Source organism: Sciurus vulgaris, assembly GCF_902686455.1.
Source record: "Sciurus vulgaris genome assembly, chromosome: 6".
Lineage (NCBI taxonomy): Eukaryota > Metazoa > Chordata > Mammalia > Rodentia > Sciuridae > Sciurus > Sciurus vulgaris.
Window position 1 is genome coordinate 33774022 of NC_136466.1, and position 14142 is coordinate 33788163.

Below are 14142 nucleotides of genomic sequence, written 5' to 3' on the forward strand. Positions count from 1 at the left end.
GAACGCGTGAGCATGCAAGGTGGGTCCCCGTGAGGAAGCACCAGGGCTGGTCAGGAAGTAGAGGAAGCAAGAAGAAAACATGAGTGAGCCTTTAATGTGTGTTTATTTGTTTGTTTGTTGTTTTTTTCAGTTATGGATGGTTCAGGGATTGCAAAGGAATAATAGGTTCAGGATTGGTTTGAATAATTTCAATGAATTCTTGGGCATAGCAACTGTTCCCAGTGGGCCAATAACTAGACCTGGGATGGTTTAAGTAGGGAATTATTGGACCAGAATATACAAAGCTGATGGAGGAGATGGGTTGGTCTTGCTTTTGGATTGGTTGCTTTGCATAGGAAATGCACCTTCCTGGTTGAGTTGTTTGCCATCCTATGGAATTAACTAAGGGGTAGAGAAGAGGCATAATCTCTCTCCTATTATAGAGGCTGACAGTGTTTAAGGCATGAGTAATACAAAGTTTTATGCAGCCAATTAAAACATTTTTTGATGTTGAGCCTAGAAATCTGTGTTCTTCGAAGCTCTTTTAAATATTTGATATTTTGCTTTACTACAGTGCTTTATTACTTCTCTTATTACATTTAGAGTATTTTGGCATTTTATTTCAACATCAACATCAGTATTATAATGAGCAAAGTTTGAACATTATGAATCTTTTCTCCCACACTATGTTCCTGTGGAGGAACAAAACATCCCAAATGACATCTCCTCCTCCTCCTCAAAAAAAAAAAAAAAAAAAAAGTCTCCCAAAATGTTAATGCCAGGAAACAGGTTTATTCTTCTTTTTAAGAATAACAAGGGGACTTCTTCACATTTGTTAATGTGGCAAAATGAGTCTTGGGTATTGTGGCCTGCCTACTAGCTGTTCTGGGAAAGCCCTTGGAAATGATAAACCCAATTTGTCTACCCTCTCTTCACTTGGGGCAGGATAGGATGGTTGAAGCCCCAGCAACCATCTTGGGAACATGAGAATAAAAGCATCACTCTATGGATGGTGGAAGAGAGACCTTGGGATCCTCATTTCTAGCCTTGGATTTTCCACTCTGGACTTGTCATTATGGAAGACAAAAATAAACCTTGGTTTTGTTTAGTCAATATAATTGGACCTTTCTGTTACCCTGCATCTGAAATAGATTCCCAGAGATACAAGTATCTCTTTTAATACTCTCTTCTAAACACAATGAGATTTACTTCTAATTTCTTTAAAAACAGTCCAAATGGGTGTGTGGAGGAGGTGGTGTTCAGATGATGTAGAGTCATGTTCTGTTTCCTTCTTTCTCTCTTGTGCCTCTCCAGATGCCATCCCAGTGCTCACCACCACTAAGAGGATTTTGAATCCCTGATGAAGAGTTTTCTCACAGCCTCCTTCATATCCTTGTTCCTCAGGCTATAGATGAAGGGGTTCAACATGGGGGTCACCACAGTGTACATGATGGTTGCCACCGTGTCCTGGGCTGAGAATGAGTCTGGGGGTCGTATGTAGACTCCCAGTACAGTCCCATAGAACAGAGTGACCACAGACAAGTGGGAGCCACATGTGGAAAATGCCTTGCACTTCCCTTTGGCAGATGGAATCTGGAGGACAGCTATGGCTATGTGGATATAAGAGACCATGATGAGCATAAAGGGTGCCATGAACAGGACTATGGCTCCCAGGAACACATGCTGATTGACACATGTGTCTGAGCAGGCAATCTTCATGAGCAGGTAAGCATCACAGTAGAAGTGTGAGATCTTCCGGGTGGAGGAGCAGAAGGTCAGTCTGCTCATGAGGAGCGTGTGGACCAGGGAGATGAAGCCAGAACAGACCCACACAAGAACAGCCAGACTACCACAGAGCTGGGGGGTAATGATGGTGTAATACTGCAGGGGGTTGCAGATGGCAACATAACGGTCCAGTGCCATGGCAGCCAGCAGAAAGGTGTCCACATTGGCAAAGGAGATGAGGAAGTACATCTGAGTCAGACAGTAGGGGTAAGAGATGGTCCGTGTTCCTGCCACGTGGTTGACCAGGAGCTTGGGGATCAGATTGGTGGTGAAGCAGATATCAACGAAAGAGAGATTGGTGAGGAAGAAGTACATGGGAGTGTGCAGGTGTGGTTCAGAGCGGATGACCAGGATGATGAGTGTGTTCCCAGCCACAGTGACCAGGTACATACACAGGAAGAGCCAGAAGAGGACTTGTTGCTGCCCTAGGTCGCTGGTGATGCCAAGCAGGAGGAACTCATTGAATCCTGTCTCGTTCTCCATCCTTCTGGACATCCTACTGAAATTCAAGGAGATAATAGGCTGCATACACAACACGGAGAGCCTGGACTTGCTGTGTGCTTGGAATTGGAACAAAGCTCATTTGTAATGAGATAAATGCACAGTGTTCTGCTTATAATAATTGCCACTTTTTACTGAGTGCTTGTTGAGTACAATCTAAAGATTTTACATGCATGTTCTTTTAATTCCTACCTTGTAAAATAAGTGCTTTTATTTCCTCCTTTTCTCAGATGGAGGCAGTGAGGCTTAGAGTAAGGAATTGGCTCAAGATCACACTGACAGTGATTGGCAAAGGACTTTGAACCCAATGAGGTCTGAATTCAACGCCTGTGCCCTCAGCCATCATGCTGCAGCATGGACAATCTGGTCAGTTGTTAGATGTAGCATCACCATCCCGTCTTTGACCTCAATTCAGCCAGTATGTCCTCATCACACAGCATCTGAGAGGTGAGGAGAGTCAGTGGAAATTGGAGATGAGCCCTGTTCTCAAAGCTCTGACAGTTAAGTAGGCAGAATGTAGTGTGAAATGCTGGAAAACATTCTGCAAATCTTACCATGGGACCTGTGATTAGCACATGGACAAAGGTCAGGAGCAGCTTTACTCACTGGAACTCTGTAGGCCATGGTGCTCAGTTCTTTGTACAAATTTCTGCAAGACTTTTCTGGTTTGGGCCACTAGTAAATGTAATGAGACATTGTTCCCTGCCTCACCTAACCCCCTGATGAGCCATGTGATCTGGCACTGCTTCTTTTCTACTCTGGCCTTCCCTGTGCATCTATGAAGTACAAGGTGACTCCCAAACTCCCCCCAAAATCAGGGTTTTGCACTTTCAGAATTCCATTATGTGAAACCCAGTGAACAAATCTCACACAGCCCTTGTCTTGCATATAACAGGGTTTCAAGAAAGCTCAGAATTGCATTTGTCTCCCCTGGTCCAAGCCACTAGCACCTCTCATCCAGGACACTGCAGAAGTCATTTCAAACCTTTCCAGGTTAAACTGACCTCTTTCCTCTCAGTAGCTTGTATGATCCTTTGAAAATTCAAAGGGATATACTCTCTCATGTGCAAAACTCCCCAAAAGGGGCTCATCACACTCGGCCTAAACTCCAGGCTCCCAGTCTCTCACTTCCTGACCTGATTCCCACTAACTTCTTGGACTGTACCTCCTGCCAGGCACATGGCATTTCAACCCCTTCCAGCCTCAGGGTCCTTGCACTGGATATGTTCCTGGCCTGGCATTCTCTCTGCCTGTGCCTTCATCTTGCCATCTCTGTCTCCACTTAAATAGCACTTCTTCAGACATACTTCCTTGGTCTATGAAAATCTAAATAGACCTGCCTCTGATAAATCTCATGTGATTTGCTTTATTGTATATCTAGCATGTATCTCTGTGTAAGGTCTTCTCATTTATTGACTCATTATGGAGTGTCTTCCTCATGAGGCTGTGTGCTCCTGAGAAGAGGAACACACCTGTCCCATTCACTGTTATGTCCCCAGTGCTCGAAACAATACCCAACAATGGTAGATGCTGAAGGCATTAGTTAAATGAAAGAAGGAACTTTCCCAAAGCTATTGCACACCAGAATCTATCAGTATAAAATGCAGTCACAGTATTTCATCAGAAATGTTTGGGTATGGTGAAGGAGTACACTTAAGAAATTAAATTGGCACTTGAAGCATGAAATGTGGGTCTTAGTGTGGAGTATATGGTGGCTGTGCTGAGTCAATGTCAATGTGGGGAAGCCCAAGGTCACCTGTCTATCCACAGGCATTTCCTCAACTATAACTTTGAGGAGGATGACTTCTGTGACCTCCATGTAATCCAGGACTTGTGACCACTGTAGACCAGAGGGAGGGCAAATCAACCATTAGAAAACATGGACCAAACTGCCCTCTTATGTTATGAATGCATTGTATAAAGTACTTATTGGATCACAATGGACATATTCAAAGCCAGGGAGACGCCAACAAAATTGAGACATGTTGGAAATCCATGAGTAGTCTTACTGGAGCATGGTACCTGGCTTGTGAGGAAAGACACTGTGGAGAATGTAAGACAATGAAATGTGTTTGAAATATTTTCTCTTAAAAGTTCATATTGTGTTGTGTGTTGTTTAATAATCTCAAATGTAAATATCAAATGCTCTTTCTGTTTGAGCATGACTTTATACCTTGAAAGGCCCCTCTTTTGTTCCCATTTCAACATCTGCACTCTGCTGCTGACAGGGAAGTTGAGGCAGAGAAAGACCAGGGGAGGTTAATGCCCCTAATGCTACCCTGGATCATGTTTAGTCTAGAAACAGATTTGGTTCTGGAGCAAATTGCTCCTTTCAGTTTCCTGTTGTATCCGATGGAACAAGAATGTCTGGCTGTCCTGATAAAATGTAAGTCAGAGAGTAAATGGAAGTGGTGGGGCTGTTATACCTTTTGTTCTGGAGCACATCAGATATTGTGCAGAATACTGACACATGCAGCCTCCAATACCAGACTCTCCTCACACTGAGAAGAGTCTTCACCTGGAAGTGGGTGTGATACCAGGTGTGAGCCTGGTGGTGTCAGTCACCAAGCAACTTTCCCATTCCAGCTTCCCCTGGTCTTACCCGGCTGTCTGAGCTGATCTTAATTCCTTTCCCTGGATTCTGGCACTGAAGCCTTCATTTCTTCCCTCTGGCAGATGACTAGAGATTCCATGATTGCCCCACCTGGAGCAGAGCTTTGGCAGGGGCTGTGGTAGGTAAGATGAGTGGTTCCACCTGGTATGCATGGAGAACCCTGGCAGGAGCATCTCTGGAAGTGATGATATTCCCACTGTGTGGTCACCATCAGTGATGGACACCCACTTGTCCTCAAAACAACCTGTTTCTTTGTGCACTCTGTTATTCAAAAAGGCTATAGACTGGGGACTCAGGATGACCCTGAGTCTTATTTCAGGCCCTCAAGAGGTTTGAAGCAAACTTGACCCAGTCATTGTGTGAAAGATGAGATCCTGCTTTGGGGACTTTGGTGACATGGGATCTTCAGTTACCTGGGTAAGGTTGGATATAATAGGACTACTATACTCAATACTGGTGTGATCAAATTTGAACTTCCTGTTCCTCATGGAGTTAACTGATGAAGCATGTTACTCTCAGGCCATGACTGAATAATATCCTGTTGGGGGCTGTGCCATGTTGACCGCGCCAGGGCGGCGCCTGATCACATCGGCAGCGAGGAGGTTAATTGACATAAGCACACTCAAGTGATTTATCGTCCACACACACAATGTATGCGCATGTGTTCTCAAGCACTCCTAATTGTGCCTGCTCGGACATCTAGCGCCTTGCTAATCTTTGCGTAAGAGGCGTGGCCCTGCTCTCCACCTCCTGGAGGTGATATAAGCATAGGCAGAGCGAGACAGTGAAACTCAGCAGCAGAACACGCAGCAGCTAGAAGAAGAAACAGCAGCTAGTAGGGCACACAGCAGCAGCCAGAAGAAAGGAAGCAGACGCAGCAGCTAGAAGGAAGAAGGAGCGCAGCAGCTAGTAGAAAGAAGCAAAGCAGCAGCTAGCAGAAGACACAGCAACTAGTAGAAAGAAAAGACAGAAGAATGGCAGCTAGGAAGAAGAAGCGGCTAGCCGATAGAAGCAGCGAGTAGGGGCAGCGGCGGAAGGCAGATCGCAGAACAGAGAACTGAGACGCATCACTAAAGCACCTTAGGTAGATGTACCCTTAGTTCACAGGATGCAGGATGCACCAGTAAGAAGCAGCAGACCTTAAGTGAGGTGTAGCAAGTCTCTCTTCCTCTAAGCTCTAAGTAAAGCCTGTCCTTCTCTCAAGGTCCCTTTCTCTCTTAAGCAAAGTCTCTCTTTCTCTCTGATAAGCAAAGTCTCTCTCTCTCTCCTCTCAAAGCAAGTAAACCTCATTTCCTCTATCCTCTATAAACAAACAAGCAAGAAAGCAGTGCACTAAAGAGAAAGATAGAAGTAACTCAGTTTCCAGTCCACCACCCATAAGACCTGTGCAAGTTGTTGCTGCAAGTGGTGTCAAATATCCGCAGATTTGGCACCGCAAAGAGCCAGCAACAATATCCCAAAGTATTTAGTTGATGAAAATAAAGTTGATTAAAATCTGTAAAGATTTTCCCCAAGCATTACCTGATTTAACTTATGTGGCACTGGGTAGCATAGCAAGTGATTGCACTCCATGGATAATTAAGGCAAAAGTTAGTAAATTTGGGAAAAGGATCTTATGGTTTCAGATCCACTGGTAGCCTCCCCTGCTTTTCTCACTGCTTTGTGGTGTGGGGACAATACCTGGGATCCTGTGCAGCACAGTCCATCTTCTTATTCTCTGGACTATGACACTGTTTCCATATATGTTTGGATTTTATGTTCTCCACGAGACTGAGCCCCCAAAGCTCCCTATTACTGGCAATCCACAAGGGGATTTGTTCTGCAGGTCACAAATGAATCAACTTCCTGGGGACTAGAGAAGAAAAAAACAGGGATTATTAGTGTTCATGTTATAGGACAAGAATAGAAGTTTTTCCTTTTGGCAATTTTTTAAAAGATAAAAATGATATTTATTTAGTTTTTCAAAAATTAAATAACAAAATTAGCAAAAATCAAAATAAACCAAAACAAAAAACTGACATTACATGATAGATCATCTCTAAGCAGAACAGCATTTATTAATGAATATAAAAATAAATGTTGTCATTTTCAATCCCTTTTCCCCCCAACTATGACTCCATGTATGTTTTGGGAAGCTTGAGTTCCTAAGAAAATTCCTCAGCTAAACCAGCTCCTACAATGTGACCAAGTGAGATTAACACCCCCACCCCATAAAGAATTTTTTTTCCTTGGAGTTTCTGGACAACTAGACCCATAGGAACTTCAAAAACCAGATGGTTTCGTTAGAATGGGAAACATGGAAAATACAGTCATTGTCCACTAAAACAAGATCCCATTTGAGTATGAGTACTCTTCAGATTTTCTGAGTTCTCTGCATGACTACTAAACTGCACCAAAACTAGGATTAAGAAAGCTGAAGATCAAACTTTTGACCTTTACTCCAGGGAGTTAGGGTTCTCTGGATAGGAAGGTAAGAAGGTTTTTGCATCAACCTTGCCTTTACACTCAGTTATTGCTGCTAAATCCACCCAGCACACATGTGTTCTGAGAATTTAAATGTACTGAGTATACTTACCCACCAACATACAAGGAAGCTAGATTACATTAGTAAGTCATTCTGGACCAAGCTCTTCAAAACAGGCAAATTTGGTGACCCAAGGTCACTGACTGTGTTAATAACCTCAGTTCACCTAGGTCCTTTCCAAGAGAATCATATTAATCTCCTGATTCAAGAGGCATATCTTGCCAGGACAGAGTACATAAGAAAACATAACTTCAGGCTAGGGCAATGACACAGGGAGTTAACAGTTGTGGTTTACAAATGGTGCTGGGAAAACTGGAAATCCATATGCAACAGAATGAAACTAAACCCCTATCTCTCACCCTGCACAAAACTCAAATCACAATGGATCAAGGACCTTGAAATCAGACCAGAGACCCTGCATCTTATAGAAGAAAAAGTAGGTCCAAATCTTCAACTTGTTGGCTTAGGATCAGACTTCCTTAACAGGACTCCCATAGCACAAGAAATAAAAGCAAGAATCAATAACTGAGATAGATTCAAACTAAAAAGCTTTCTCTCAGCAAAGGAAACTATCAGCAATGTGAAGAGAGAGCCTACAGAGTGGGAGAATATCTTTGCCACTCATACTTCAGATAGAGCACTAATTTCCAGAATATATAAAGAACTCAAAAAACTGTACACAAAGAATGCAAATAACCCAATCAACAAATGGGCTAAGGAAATGAATAGACACTTCACAGAAGATCTACAAGCAATCAACAAACATATATGAAAAAATGTTCACCATCTTTATTAATAAGAGAAATGCAAATCAAAACTACACTAAGATTCCATCTCACCGCAATAAGAATGGCAATTATCAAGAATACAAGCAACAATAGGTGTTGGAGAGGACGTGGGGAAAAAGGTACACTCATACATTGCTGGTGGGGTTGCAAATTAGTGCAGCCACTCTGGAAAGCAGTGTGGGATTCCTTACAAAACTTGGAATGGACCCACCGTTTGACCCAGCTATCCCACTCCTCGGCCTATATCCAAAGGACTTAAAATCAGCATACTACAGAGATACAGCCACATCAATGTTCACAGCTGCTTAATTCACAATAGTCAGACTGTGGAACCAAACTAGATGTCCTTCAACTGATGAATAGATAAAGAAACTGTGATATATATATATATATATACAACAGAATATTGCTCAGCTATAAAAAATAATAAAATTATGGCATTTGCAGGCAAATGGATGAAATTGGAGAATATCATGCTAATCTCAAAAAACCAAAGGACGAAGATATTGCATAATATGATATATTCCTCCCACTTATACTTCAGTCTACCAACATGTAAAGAGCTTTAGCCATTATGATTGTACAGTAAGTAAGAGGTTATCACTATTCAGCTTACTATCAATAAGGGAGTCTTTGTTGCCATTTGATAATGATTGATTCAGTTCTAGAATCCCATCCAAGTTCTTTTCTGGTATTGCTTACCTAAATTTGGGTTTCCCAGAAAGCAGAACCTGAGATAAATACTCAAGAGCATTTTTCAACTTAGGAGGTGATCCCAAGACATTGGAATGAGAGAGAGGAAAAGGCAAAGCCAATGGAGATTAATTCTGTCAGAATCTTAGAGAAGCTTGCAGAATGCCTCCCAGAACAGACCACCTGAAAGATGAGCGCTCTTCTATCTACTGGCTTCCATTCCTGATTGGGTGAGGGTTGTCCCCGGGGTTGTTGATTACCCTGGACTTTGTGGCTTTGCTTCAAGGTCTCTCTAGCAAGTTACCACATATATCAAAGAAAGTCCCAAGCAGAGTAAAGAAAGATATGAAGTGACACAGTAACAACATGAGGAGAGCTGGAACTGTCCACCATAGCTTCAACTGAAATCAGAGATGGGCTAAGGGACTGTGGAAGTGCCAGAAGTGTCTGCCACAAACTAGTTAGGCTTCATTTGCAGGCTCACATTATAAACCAACTTTAGTAGATAATGCCAAACCTATTTTCCAAAGTCATTTAACTCATGTACACTCCTACCAGCAATGTATGAAAGTTTTGGTTATTCTACACTCTTACCAATACTTAGTATTATCAATATTACTTTACTCATTCCGGACAGCATGTAGTGGCATTGTGTTCTTTCTTTATGTTTTCATTCCTTTGATTACTAGTGATGTTGAACATCTGTGCATAAGTTTATTTGTCATTTGGATATGTTCTTTTTGTAAACTATTTTTTAGTTGTCAATAGATGTTTTATTTTATTTTTTTATTTATATGTGGTACTGAGGATCAAACCCAGGACCTCAAACATGCCAGGCAAGTGCTCTACCACTGAGCCACAACTCCAGCCCCTCAATATGTTGTTTTGTGAAGTATTTATTCAGGTCTTTCGCTCAAGTTTTAAATATCAACTTTATTAAAATATAACTTAGAAATTAATAAAATACATTCATTTTAAGTGTTTAGCTTCTTGAGTTATGATAAAGGTATATAACTTTGTAAATGCAAACCCCATCTGTTTAGGAAGTTCCCTTAAGCCTCTTTGCACTCAGTCCCCTCAGTCAATCTGCTTACCGTCACTTTAAATTAACTTTGGTTATCGAGAATTTCACGTAAATAAAATCATATTATAGGTAAAAACAAAACAAAACAAAATAAAACAAAAAACAAAAAACAGTTGTGGTTTAGTCTACAGCACAAGATGGCAGCATCACTAATACTTAGAGGTGGAAAGAGAGTTCGCTGGACCACACTCCTGGAGCATCTTTCCTAATGCAGCTTAATGGAGGTTCCCCAGATGTTGCTGGGCAGCAGGGGAAGGGCCCATCCTTGGGGAACGCAGTTGCCTTTGGGATGACTGGATGGCACCAAGTTCTGATCCCAATCATGCCTTATCTGGGTGAGTACTGGCAGCGAGTGCTGTGCTTGGAGGTTACACGGTCGGAAAGGCTATAGGAGGTGAGCAAAGTGGGAACTCGTCTGGATCCACACTTGGCATTTTCATGTTTCCAAAGTAAAATTTTTTCTTTTTCTTTTCTATTTCTTTTCCAATTATCTTTTCCTCTCTTGCTCTTGTTCTCCTTCCAACATAACTCAAAAGGCTCTCTTTAACTTCATGCAGTTGAGAGCGATTTTAAAATGAGTTTTCACCCTCGCTGAAGATGGTGTCCAAGAGTGTCATCTGCTGAGGCTGGAGGACAGAGCCCTTTTCTTTCTCTTTTTTTTTTTTAATAAACAGAATGACTTTATTTTGTTTGTTTACCTTTATGTGGTGCTGAGGATAGAACTCAGTGCCTCACATGTGCTAGGCAAGTGCTCTGCCACTGAGCCACAGCCCCAGCTAGAGCCTTTTTCTTGCTGTAGCCTCTTGCCTAAGTTTCTCCAAAGCTCTAAACATGTCCAATATTCTTTTGGTGTCTGCTTGATTTTTCCTCACTTCAGACAGGGCACCATCAGCAGCAGCCTCAATTCCTGCCCCCGCTTCCTCTCCTTCACCTCCTGTACGCATTTGTCCCGCCAGTGGTCAATCTCCTGCTCGCGTTCTGCTGCCAGTGCAGCCTCGGCCTCCCACTCGGCCTCTTGTTTCCTGCGCTTTCGAGAAGCCGCCCGACCTTCTCTAGCCTCCGCCGCGCATCACCCATATAGGCCACCTGGGACAGTGGCTGTAGCCGCTTGGCCAGTCTGCGCGGCTCGGGCAGGCAATAGGGACCAGGCCGTGCCAGCGGCCTCTGCCTCGCGCATGACCTGGCTCAGGCCACGCAGCTGTCCCACCAGGATCAGAGCACCACGAAGTGCGAGCTCACTTCGCTTAGGATGGGTGCTGCAGGCGTGCGCTGGGGCACCAGGCAGCCAGCCAGCTGCGGGTCCTGAACAACGCCTCCCTCCCAAAGCCCTGGCGCTGCAGGATTCCTGTTGAGAATTTTAAAGGAAAGTTCAATCCCCCTGCTGAGATGTCGGTCTCTGTAGATCCACATTTTCTGTGGAGGGCTGACCATGTCCTCTCTAAATATTTTCTGCCTCACTATTACTCTCATCAAGGGCCTAGGAAGAATCCAGATCCCAACTTGGAGCAGACCTAATTTATTACCCAATTATTCAGAATATGTATATTTGGAGTGGTTGGAATGGTAAAAGATGGACAATTAACTGACATGTAATGGGGTAGATGGGGCAGGTAATGACAGTGGCCCATGCTTGGCTGCTATTTGGGATTAGGAGTCCCAATTCCCTTGTTCTTTATTGGAGTCAGAACATACCTTCCTAGCCTCTTTGGGATCATTTGATACCAGATGTGATTTTTGCTGATATTATCATTAAATCTGTGACTATACTTAGGGAGGTATCAGGGTCTCTATTGACCAGAGCCTGAAATTCAAGTGTTAAGAATCTCTTATGTGGGCTGGGGACATAGTTGGTAGAGTGCTTACCTCACAAGCACAAGGCCCTGGGTTCAATCCCCAGCACCACAAAAAAAAAAAAAAAAAAAAAAAAAAAAAAGAATCTCTTATGCTGTTCTTGGAAAGGCAGGAAGGTTGTTCTACTTCTGAGACAGACTGAGATTTACCCATTAATGAAATGAAATATGCCAAAATGTCATGACAGCCTTACTCTCTGGGTAGCAAGAAGCATGTTGTTCAGAAGCAGTTTGGCAATATGTCCAGTCAGACAGACTCAGCCTTTCTTGCTACTGTTCTGCAGCTGCCATAGCAGGGCTTCCTGTGCCTGGTGTGGGAAGCAGCTCCCTTCACCCAACTTTGCTGGGGGGGAAGGAGCTTGGGAGAAGTGAGCAGAAACTTCTTTGTTTTGCATTTGTGTCTCTTTTTAACCCATAGGACTTAATGCTGATGTGTAAGACCAGTTTTATAGTGGCAGGTTAGCACGAGACTCCTCCAAACAATGTCTGCCACATTCTCTTCATTTCTGGTGAACAGCCTGTTGGGCGATGCAGGTCTTGCTTCCAGAAATGAGTCAGAATATGATTCTTTCAGTTGATTTAGTGGACATGGTACATTCTGGGAATAATTTCCTTCATTCTACGATCACACATCCCAGCTCATTCCAAGGTTGGCCACTGAGCACTGTGTGCCACCCCATCTGAAATCATTACAATGTCAGCCTTACAATTGTCCCTCAGTTTCCACAGGGGACTGGTTCCAAGAGCCTCTGCAGATACTGCAATATTCAGATGCTCAAGTGCCTTCTATAAAATGATGTATACTTGCATACAGCCTACACACATCCTCTTTCATACTTCAGATCATCCTAGATTACTTATAATTTTATGCAAATGTATCTTCCCTTATTTCTCATGTTATTAACTCTTTGTCAGGTATTTTGTATGATGTCTTTCTATTTGGGGATCTCTGACTTCTTCATGGTTACCATCATGGCTCTTGGGGAAGAATTCCACAGAGATGAGTGTCCTTTTTACATTCTATCAGGGATATGTAATACCAACATGAAATATCACTGATGAGAGATCCATACTAATGAATATTTATCAAGTTTCTACACTGCAAAGATTATTTTTCCCTTTCTGTTTTTGGCAGAAAGTCACCAGGTCCAGCCCACTCTCAAGGGGATAGCAGAGGGTCAAACTTCACATTTTGGTGGGTATGAGTGGAAGTGGGGAAAGTGTTTACATACATTACCTGGAAATATTCCAAAATGAAAGTTTGTTTCTTCTCTCCAATTTATTTCCTTATCCAATTACTTGTTTTTATCAGTTTGGACTTATTTACATTTATTTTTATACATCCAGCATTGGAAGATGTTCCTTATCTGAAATGCTAGGGACCAGAGTGTTTCAGATTTTTTGGATTTTGGAATATTTACACATACATAATGAGATACCTCAGAGATGGGACCCAGGTTAAAACATGAAATTCATGTTTCATGAACATGGATTCATGTTCATATTATAAACATAAACATGAAATTTATGTTTCTTATACACATACCCTGAAAGTAATTTCATACACTATTTTTAGTGAGCCTGTGTTTTGACTGCAACTCCATGAGGTCATGTCACACTCAAAAAGTTTTGGTCTGTGGAGAATTTTGGATTAGGGATTTCCAGATTAGTGATGCTCAACCTGTAATACTCTGTTTTTTAAATTGTTCCAGCTTTGATTATTTGAAACTCTTCCATCTTGGCTGCCGTGTCTCTTCAGTATGCTCTTATTTCTCATTTTTGTTTCTTCCTTTTTCTTTTTTTGTGGGGGAGGGTCACTTCAAAATTTCTTACACTCCAAGATACTCCTGGCTCATCTTGTTTTCCATGTTTCATAAATAAAGTCAGCTATTTTTTTCCAGGAGCCCAAACCAGCAATTTTGACCAGAAACCCAATAGGCATGAAGTTCAGGGCAAATAATACATGGCCTACTTAAAAATAGACTTGACAGTGCTCTGAGACTCATATACCAAAAATTAGTTGAGAGGGCCAAATTTATTAGTACTTAGGGCTTGACAATTGGATAAAGCCAGTTTTCAATGTCCATGTGGCAAAACGTCAATGTCCACAACCAAGTCATTTGCTAAAGGACCATTGACTTTGTGAGAGATAAAGTACTAGATAGCTTAGCTTCTGCCTTGAAGAAGGGAGACAATAACACAGGAGATCAACAACAATCTCTAAATGGGTGCAATAACCAGTAATGAACAGGAAGGGTTTCTTCAGCTCATAAGTAGCATTCATTACCAGGTTCTTTTGGAAGTCAACCTGAGCTTAGACTTGG

The 14142-nt window shown here is 42.4% G+C and overlaps 1 protein-coding gene across 1 annotated transcript; it reads right to left on the reverse strand.

Moving 5' to 3' along the window:
* Positions 1-1317: 1317 nt before the first annotated feature.
* Positions 1318-2259, reverse strand: LOC306663704 (olfactory receptor 1D2-like; the record flags this gene model as incomplete). Its single annotated transcript, XM_079144250.1, has 1 exon — positions 1318-2259. The coding sequence occupies one exon, from the start codon at positions 2257-2259 to the stop codon at positions 1318-1320; it is 942 nt and encodes a 313-aa protein (XP_079000376.1).
* Between the last annotated feature and the right edge of the window lie 11883 nt (positions 2260-14142).